The sequence below is a fragment of the Lynx canadensis genome, chromosome C1, assembly GCF_007474595.2.
Source record: "Lynx canadensis isolate LIC74 chromosome C1, mLynCan4.pri.v2, whole genome shotgun sequence".
NCBI classification, from domain to species: Eukaryota; Metazoa; Chordata; class Mammalia; order Carnivora; family Felidae; genus Lynx; species Lynx canadensis.
In genome coordinates this window covers 54815507-54825790 of record NC_044310.1, presented here as the reverse complement: position 1 = coordinate 54825790, position 10284 = coordinate 54815507, and the positions used below count along the sequence as shown (strand labels likewise).

The 10284-nt window shown below is 38.3% G+C and overlaps 1 protein-coding gene across 8 annotated transcripts in view; it reads right to left on the bottom strand.

Moving 5' to 3' along the window:
• Positions 1-397: 397 nt before the first annotated feature.
• SGIP1 (SH3GL interacting endocytic adaptor 1) overlaps positions 398-10284 on the bottom strand; it is a 199897-nt gene continuing 190010 nt past the window's right edge. For all 8 annotated transcript variants that reach the window (XM_032594319.1, XM_030326944.1, XM_030326946.1 and 5 more), the window contains 5 exons: positions 8656-8788; positions 4063-4265; positions 2815-2879; positions 2073-2237; positions 398-963 (listed from right to left, as the gene is read on the bottom strand). In XM_032594319.1, coding sequence (XP_032450210.1) covers positions 941-963; positions 2073-2237; positions 2815-2879; positions 4063-4265; positions 8656-8788 — 589 coding nt within the window. In that variant the 3' untranslated portion in view covers positions 398-940. The remainder of the gene's footprint in view (positions 964-2072; positions 2238-2814; positions 2880-4062; positions 4266-8655; positions 8789-10284) is intronic.

The window sequence follows — 10284 nt, the reverse complement described above, 5'->3', positions numbered from 1 at the left end:
GGAGAGACTCTGTTCAGAGTAATTGTGCAAAAGCTGTTAACCAGTTCACCTATGGAAAGTTTTGAAATTTTAAAATCACAATTTTGGCTTTAGTCTGATATTACTCAGCAAATCTCCACATTTGCTAAACTGTAGAGAGAGGGGGGCAAGGTTAAGACTTGAACATCTTCTCTACTCTTGGTTAGAATTTCATATACTTAAACTTTAAATATGAATTGCTTTCCCTTTTTACACAAGTTATAAAAATAAGAGGTCCTGTTTACACAGTTTGCATTTTTATGAAATTTGCAGTTTGAAAAAAAAGCTTTTTAAAAAGTGGTAATTAATGCTTTTCTTGAATATGCTGTAACTTTAGAATTTTTTTTTCTGAAATAGTTTCTGAATTTAACCCACTAAATATTTGAAGATAGAACTTTTATTTAGCACTAGAGTAAAACATACTAAGGATTGAAGAAAAGGAAGTTTTTTTTTTCCTGGTTCCACTTAATTTTCTTTGTATGTGGCACCCCCTTTATGACAGCTATCAATATTATATTTAAATTTTATATATTGACAAAATGCAATCTACCTCTGTAAGCATTGTGCCATTCAACAGTACTACTATTAAATTTACATACCACAGTTGAAATTACATCCATTTCAGGAATGGTAAAATGCTAAAACTCAAGTGTCTAACTGCCTTACTGGAATGAGTACAATTTACAAATACAATAATTACATTTTAAAACCATTAACAATATTACACCTAGAAGTAAATACTGTAAGACTGGTCACCATGGTATTGTGTGAGGGAAATCATTGCTGAAAATCACTGACATTTCCAGCAGATATATCCCGAGTGCAGATTTTGGTTTGTTCTCATCAAACCAAAATTAAAACCTGTTTCTCATACAACAGTTCTCCATTATATGAATCCTCCAAATCCTTGCATATGATTTTATTAGTTATCTGCCAAGTATTTTCCTGCAAAACAAAACAACATATCAACAGGTTACCTTCCATAACATGATTATTATATGGGGGCAACATTTTTATTCTTCCTGCCCTACCACTAGAAGCTAATCGCTGCATCTTGAGGAGAGCAATACTAGTATCAAATATGTGCAATATTTTAAGTTTTCAATTTCCCAGCCCAGCAAGTTGTCTTTTCACATTTCCGTGAATGAATCCTTTGCAGAGGTTTAGGTTTTAGGATAGGGTGGAGGATTTGTTCCCGGATGTGGGAACCCAACTTGTTACAGGAATAGTAACCATATAACCTGGGTCATTTTTGACAGTGAAAGGGCTATAACTGATAATTACACGATTATAGCAGGCATAAAAACCAGCAAGTCATTGATATCTTGTTATCCCAGCAAGTCATTGATAAGTATAATCATCCTAGTATTGGGGACTCCTTTGCCAACCAACTATTATATATGCCAAAAACCTGTCTCATGGCCATTGCAGCTCATGGGCAACCATTGCTGATACCTGGCCTAGATTCTTTAAGGGTACTTATATTAAAGTGAAAGATAGATCTTCTCAGATCTCAGCTATGCCTAACAAGTCTAAAACCTATGAAGTCCTGTTGGAGAAAAAGTTTTCAGTTAAGAGGTAAATTCAAAGGCAAATAGCATATTATTTTACATATATATATATATATATATATATACTTATATATATTTTTTACATATATATATGTATACATATGTATTATTTTACATATATATATATATATATATATACTTATATATATATTTTACATATATATATGTAAAAGTAGGATTTACTCCATTAACCGTAGTGTATACATGTATATAATGGGAATGACTGGTCATCCCTGCATAAGAAACAGAACCAGAGGCATGATAAATAGTCAGGGCCTTTCTAATTTCTGATTTCCAGTTTATTATCCCATTTTTACCTCATTCTATAATTGGTTTGCTTTCTAACTGGGATGAGAAATGGGGATTGGGAGTGGGGAAGAGGAAAAGAAAGAAGATGAGCAAATCAGACACTATTCCTTCTTAAGAAAGAGTAGCTACGGCAACACTATTTTTGCAAATGAAACTCACAGGATACCCACTTACCTGCAGCAAATCTTTTCTTGATAAGTGAAAACCGATACCCTGCTCCAACAAGTTCAATATCACAACCAGAAAGGGTGCTTCCTTCACTTGTGAACTGCACAACCAATGGGGAAGGTTTGCTTGGGCCTTCAGATAACTGAAATCTTGCCAGTAAAGAACCCACCCCTAAGAAAAGAGTATCATTACAAGATAACAGTCAACACAGCATGATGGATATAGTTTGGGAAATTGTATTCAAAAGTTAATATACACAATCTAACTTACTAGACAATAGTATATGTTTCAGTGACAAAATGGTAATGAATGAAATTAATCATGAAATATTATAAGGAACTCCTTTTTGCACACTGATGAAAGTGTAACTCAGCCAAGTGGTACTCCAAAATTTGGGAGCATGATACTTGGAAGGCAATGTATTTTCCAAGCTATGATTAATATCACAAGAAAGTAAGAAATACCTAAACTAGCAGAGAGTTGAGATCTGACACAAAATGAAAACATGTCTCATGAAAAGCTCTTCTCTGAAGAATAGTCTGTTTGATGTGGGGGTGGACAGAAAAGGGGAAGTAGAGGATTCATGCAGGAATTATTTGCTTTTATTGGTTGAAATAAGTATATACCAAAGCGAAGTGAAATATTTTGCTTGTTTTCAATCTAAGTGTATTTTTGCTAATAGTTTTCTAATACCTGAAAGTTATTTCAGCCTTAAATATTAATTAAAATAAGCCTACAATGACATTACCTCCATTTTCTGACTTCTGAGAAATATCAGGAATCTTCCACAATATTCTCTGTTGTTCAGCATTCCTAAAAATAAAATAGGTAAAAGGCTTTTGCACAGGCAAAGGTTTTTGTCTAATGGATGCCATATTTTTTCTAGATAGTGCTAACTTAAAAAAATGAATCTTGAAAATGTTAACTACAATTTATGCTTTATCTATCTACCTACGTACCTATCTATGCATCCATCCATCCATCCATGCATCCATCTATCCATCCATCTATAATTCTCTCTTTTTTCTGTTCCTTATTGTAACTAGCCACAACACTGTCAGATAGGAAAACATGTAGAAGACAGGCAGTTATTTGACACAGCTACTGAAAACACAGATGAGAAATGTTAACCAATTAATCCAGATAACTTAAGTTGGAGCTATCATATGGCTGACTTTCTTTTTAATGTTCTCCTTTTTGCTTCTAAGAATCACATGGAAAAACCAGAGTAATTTTTTCTAAGAGAACAAGTTCTTTTTAACAACTGCTATTGGTACGCAGTGTCTATTCAGTATCTGTTCCCATACCTTCTCTAGTGGTGTCTTTTTATAGCTCAGAAGGCTATAAAACAAAACCCTACATTTCTTAGACACCCCTGTAGTTAGGGTCCTAGATGCATGTTAGGGTCTACCAATTACATGCACTGCTTGAGATTTGGAGGATAGAAGGGAGGCAGAGGCCATTCTCCTGTCACTTTCGTGGCTGTTTTCTGCTGGCCAGTAACCCAACTGAGATGTGGGGGTCTTCTAACAAAGTGCTCCATACAGCCCAGGCTCCCGTTCTGTGAGTGTTGAGAAGTAGTTAAGGCAGTGCCGGTAGGAACTTTCTTATCCTTGGATCAACATGGCAGCAGTGAGTTCTTGAATTCAATGGCTCCATGGGCAGCTTCCTGGTATCTATGCTTCTTGGTTGTGGCTGAGGTAGCAGCTTCCCTGGCAGGCCAGTTCTGCAGTGTTCTGGGAAACATTCTTGGAGATCCAGCCTAAAGCTTGTTCCTCTAGCACTTCCACCATCGTGTGAGCATATGAATCCCTGTGTTAAATCATTTTCTGCTTAAAATAACAGAACAGAATGGTTGCTGTTTCCTGCTCTGAACCCTGACACATAGGCCTGCTGTGATCTCCTCCTGTAGGAAACACAAATGCTAAGAAGTCTGTGATCCCTTTGCCCAGAAAGAGCCCATTGATAAAGAGGAAGGGGACTGGGGTCTCCTTACCAGACTGCTGGTGGGAGAACGGCCTGGAGCTTGGTTACCCCTCCATCTATGGGGACCAGGAACTGCACGTTGTTGAGGGCCACCGCAGTTGTCATTGCATCCGTATTGTATTTGTAATCTATGCGCAGGTCAGTGCTTGCTGGCTCACACCGCCAGTTCACTGCCAGGTTCAGGGGTGTGGACTGAATGCCCTGGGCAGACACCTTGCCAAACGATAGCAAAGAGAATATTTAAGACTCGACCACTAATCTGAGACAAAGCTAGAAGCTCTGACTATCTCCCATGGGAATACTCTTAGCTATAAAATGTCACAATGTTGTCAGTGCTGTTTACAAATGAGCCCTCAATAAATTATCACTGTGAAGGGTGCCCTGTGAAAGAGAGATGGGTGCTACAGGTAAATTGTTATAGGTTAAAAACATAAAATCTCCATAGCACTTTAGAGTTTACAATGCACTTTAGGTCAGTTAGGGAGGTGTTTAGGAGCTGGTTAGGAGCTGAAGCCAAGGAGTTAGTCTTGGATCTGAGTTCTGACAAGCAGATCTTGGACCAGTCACTAAACCTCTCTGAGCCTTAGTTATTTCTTTATCTGCCAAAGGGGAATTATAATAATAATATCCACCCCTAGAGTTGTCAGGAAAATCAAAGATATTTTATGTGAAACAGTCAGCATAGTGCCTAGCACTTAGTAAAAGCATTAGTGTTTTCACACAGATTACCTGCTGATACTCTCGTACTTTCTCTTCACAACATACCAGCGAGTTAGACAAAGCAGATTATTATTACTCCTTTGGGATCTGCCAGAGTGAGGACTTGAACCCAGGTCCTCTAATTAGAATGGGTACATTGTACCGTCTCCTGTCAATTCTAGCTAGAATCAACGATGAATTTGACCAAGGAAAAGCCACATTTGCAGAATCACCAATATTGTCTTATCTAAAGACAAAAATACCAACTTGATTTCTGGGTCCACAGTGAGTTCACAATGTTATTATGTCTCGATTGTTCACTGTGATGGTACTCTAGGAGACTTCTTTTTTTTTAAATTTTTTTTTTCAACGTTTATTTATTTTATTGTTTGGGACAGAGAGGGACAGAGCATGAACGGGGGAGGGGCAGAGAGAGAGGGAGACACAGAATCGGAAACAGGCTCCAGGCTCCGAGCCATCAGCCCAGAGCCTGACGCGGGGCTCGAACTCACGGACCGCGAGATCGTGACCTGGCTGAAGTCGGACGCTTAACCGACTGCGCCACCCAGGCGCCCCTCTAGGAGACTTCTTTAACCAGCACACATACATATACTGCAGGGTCTGTGTGGGTGACGTCTATGCCCTTGCAGTTGTTTTTGTTTTTAAGTTTATTTAGAGAGAGAGAGTGTGCATGTGTGAGCTGGTGTGGGGCAGAGAGAGGGAGGGAGGCAGAGAATCCCAAGCAGAGCCCAACATGGGGCTGTCTCACTAACAGTGAGATCATGACCTGAACCTAAATCAAAAATCGGACGCTAAACCAACTGAGCCACCCAGGCGTTCCATGCCCTTCCAGTTTTTTTGTGTGGAGTCTGAGTTTTGCCAATTTTAAAGACTATAAACAGCTGGCTATTGGCCTAGCATTTCTCACACATAGGGACACCATGGGGAAGGGGCCTGAGGGCAGGTTGAGCTCAGAAGGCAGCAGTGGTTGCTACAGAAACAAGCCCAGATATGGGTTCTTTTATAAAATGACAGACATGGCTTTCAATGACAACTTTAGTTAGATAACTATTATAAGTTTTTATACTTGAAATATTTTTAGAGGCACAAGCCTCTGCAAATGAACTATGCTTTGAAAATGTGTTATATAAGGTAAATCAGAAGCACAGCAGACTGACCCTTCCCTGCCAGTTTCTGCCCTCTATCTCAGTGGTAGTTCTTGACTTCACAGTGGCTCCTCTACCCAGTGACAAGTGCTTTTTGAATTTGTACAGGTGTGTTTTTGATTGGATGCTCCTGGTGGCCAAAAAATAAACATGCTGAGATTTTAAGGCAATCCCACAACATGCTTGCTGTGATTCCCACCCAATTCCTTGGATGGTTGGAAAACAGTATGACCACAACTAAACAACAAATGGGATTCCTCAGAGCTCACTTTAAAATAAAACGGCAGGCCTAGGGCTACTTATATTTTACAAATACTTTGAAATATATTAGGCTATTAATCCCTCACAACAACCTATAAAACATCTAGGTAGGACTGTTATTCAGCATAGTGTCGGAAGTCCTCAGAAATCAGACAACACAAAGAAATAAAAGGCATCCAAATCAGCAAGGAGGAAGTCAAACTCTCACTCTTCACAGATGACATGATACTCTATGTGGAAAACTCAAAGACTCCATGAACAGCCTGCTAGAACTGATCCATGAATTCAGCAAAGTCGCAGAATATAAAATCAACATACAGAAACTGCATTTCTATATGCCACTAATGAAGCAGCAGAAAGAAATCAATTTACAATTGCACCAAAAACCATAAAATACCTAGGAATACACCTAACCAAAGAGGTGAAAAATCTATACACTGAAAACTATAGAAAGCTTATGAAAGAAAATGAAGAAGATGCACAAAAAAAGTGGAAAAACATTCCATGCTCATGGATTGGAAGAACAAATATTGTTAAAATGTCTACACCACCCAAAGCGATCTACATATTCAGTGCAATTCCTATCAAAATAACACTAGCATTCTTCACAGAAAAAACAACCCTAAAATTTGTATGGCACCAGAAAAGACCCCAAACAGCCAAAGCAATCCTGAAAAAGAAAACCAAAGCTGGAAGCATCACAGTTCTGGACCTCAAGCTGTATTACAAAGCTGTAATCATCAAGACAGTATGGTACTGGCACAAAAAACAGACAGATCAATGGATCAGAATAGAGAACCCAGAAATGGACCCACAAACGTATGGCCAACTAATCTCTGACAAAGCAGGAAAGAATATCCAATGGAATAAAGACAGTCCTCAGACTGGAACCTCATCAAAATAAAAAGCTTCTGCACAGCAAAGGAAACAATCAGCAAAACTAAAAGGCAACCGAGAGAATGGGAGAAGATATTTGCAAATGACATATCAGATAAAGGGTTAGTATCCAAAATCTTTAAAGAACTTACCAAACTCAACACCCAAAAAACAAATAATCCAGTGAAGAAATAGGCAAAAGACATGAATAGACACTTTTCCAAAGAAGACATCCAGATGACTAACAGACACATGAAAAGATGCTCAACATCACTCATCAGGGAAATACAAATCAAAACCACAATGAGATACCCCCTCACACCTGTCAAAATGACTAAAAGTAACAACTCAGGCAACAATAGATGTTGGCAAGGATGCAGAGAAAGAGGAACCCTTTTGCATTGCTGGTGGGAATGCAAACCGGTGCAGCCACTCTGGAAAACAGTATGGAGGTTCCTCAAAAAATTAAAAATAGAACTACCCTATGACCCAGCAATTGCACTACTAGGTATTACCCAAAAGATATAAGAGTGCTGTTTCAAAGGGGCACATGCACCCAGTGCTTATAACAGCGCTATCGACAATAGCCAAATTATGGAAAGAGCCCAAATGTCCATCGATGGATGATGGGTAAAGAAGATGTAGTATATAGATATATATATATAGATATATAGATAGATAGATAGATAGATATCTATATATAATGGAATATTACTTGGTGATCAAAAAGAATGAAATCTTATCATTTGCAACAACGTGGATGGAACTAGAGGGTATTATGCTAAGCGAAATTAGTCAGTCAGAGAAAGACAAATATCATATGACTTCATTCATATGTGGAATTTAAGATACGAAACAGAGGAACATAAGGGAAGGGAAGGAAAAAGAATATAAAAACAGGAAGGGAGATTAACCATAAGAGACTCTTAAATACAGAGAACAAACTGAGGTTTGCTGGAGGGGTTTTGGGTGGGGGGGATGGGCTAAATGGGTAAGGGGCATTAAGGACGACACTTGTTGGGATGAGCACTGGGTGTTAAGTGTAAGTGATGAATCACTAAATTCTCCTCTTGAAATCATTGTCACGCCATATTTTAGCTAACTTAGATGTAAATAAAAATAAATAAATTAATTAATTAATTAAAAAAAAATCTAGGTAGGAATCACTATTATCCTTATTTGCAGATGAGGAAACAGGGGTTCAGGGAGATTAAGTGTCTAAAGTCAGTGGCCAGTAGGAAGCTGACTTAATTCCAGAATTCAGTTTCTTGCCTACACTTTAATACTTTACACCCACCTCATGTTGCAGCAGGTGAATTCTGCCTGCTTTCTAGGTTCACTTAATGACAAATGGGATGGAGACTTAAAAGAAAAATCCCACAGGCTTTAAAATTCATAGGATTCAATCTCTATTGAAATTTCTTGCAACTTCATTTTTATAATCTCCAAGTAGCCTTTTAAGCTTCTATTTTCTTATAAATTATAGCTTTTAAGTTAGATTAAAAGGAATGTTATTTTCTTTTCTTTTATTTAATGTTAGGCATATTAGAATACACAATTATAATGTGGAAGAGACACCCTGACTGTATGAATAGGCTTACCTGATACTTGAGCATGTCCACGTTATAATATGTAGCCTGGGGCTTTTGTTCCGACACTTTCTTTAAGTGAGTCATCAAATTTGGCATGTTTACCCAGAATTCCTTGGTATTGGCATCATTTTGAGTGTTATCGCTATTCAGTTGGGAAAAAAAATTGTTGAGTCGCATCTTGTGACAAATATTATCCACTCAAAGAAGCATCTTAGCAAAGTGTCATCTGATTTCTATATCCATCTATGACAATCTATAGAGATCATGTTACTAACAGTACTATAGCTTTAGTACAACTGCAGTTCTAAATGGTATTATGTTAAGAGATTAATACACATAAGGAAGTATGATTGTATTGCTATGAATTTCAGTGAGTGCCCAAAAATATCAACCAATCCTGATGATAACTGGTTGCTTTAAAGAGTGAATTATTTATTAACACAAACTTAATAGCTCTTTCTACATGACCACAGTTTCCTCTGAATTAGTCAGTTAATGCAATCAAGGAGCTGGGTACATTGATTTTTTTTTTTTCTTAATTGACGTGAACAGTAGTTTCTCAGAAATTACTGAGTTAAATATTTGGCCAAATGTAAACACAGTCTTTATCTCCAGCTGAGGAGAAAAGGGTGATCCTAAAACTACCATGGTATTTTATCTGAGAACATCCAGATCAGAAAATAGTCACTGCACTTACAAGATGGTCTTGGAATTTAAATGATAATAATCATGGTAGTTACAATAAAGAGATGTAGTCATGATGAATTCAGGAATTTGGTATTCTTTTTTTTTTTTTAATGTTTATTCAGTTTTGAGAGACAGAGAGCAAGAAAGGGTGGGGCAGAGAGAGAGGGAGACACAGAATCCGAAGCAGGCTCCAGGCTCCGAGTTGTCAGCACAGAGCCCGACGCGGGGCCTGAACTCACAAGCTGTGAGATCATGACCTGAGCCAAAGTCAGTTGCCCAACTGACTGAGCCACCCAGGTGCCCCAGGAATTTGGTATTCTTAAAGATTTGTTAGCTTTGTTCAGGTGTCTCTCTATACGTCAGTCACCCAATGTATCTTGAAAATGCTTGTCTCAATGACAAATGGAATCAGTCAAGAGTGTGAGCAGCCTCTGTTCACTTTCACATAATAAGGAAACTGAGGGCCCAAGTAATTCAGTAACCTGACATACAACTCACTTACTGAATGGAAATTAGAGGTTAAGAAGACAGAAGGATGACAGTAATAAAGTGATGAAGGCAGGCCAGAAGTAAGTTGGTATGATCCAGCCTCCAAAAGTCAAGCAAATTAAGAGAATGAGTCAAAAAAACATCAGGGCTTTAAAACTGCTACTGATCTGTTAGGAGGGAGTGGCTGTGGGGGGCTCAGTCTCAGCATGACCCATGTGAATTCTGCTGGGCCCTGGTATAGGTTGTTGAGGACAAAACAAAGCTCTACAACTGTGGGCATGTGGGATGTGGATGGAAAAGATTCCCGGCCCCTGAGACATTGCCCCTGGGTAAGCTGAGCTAAGGATGCTGATGAGGGCTGTCTAAACTTGTATTACCTAAGAGCATCCAAGTTACGCAGAGGCTGGAGATAAGAGTGATAGAGAGTCAGTGAAATTAAGTGATTTGCTTATGGGTAACAGC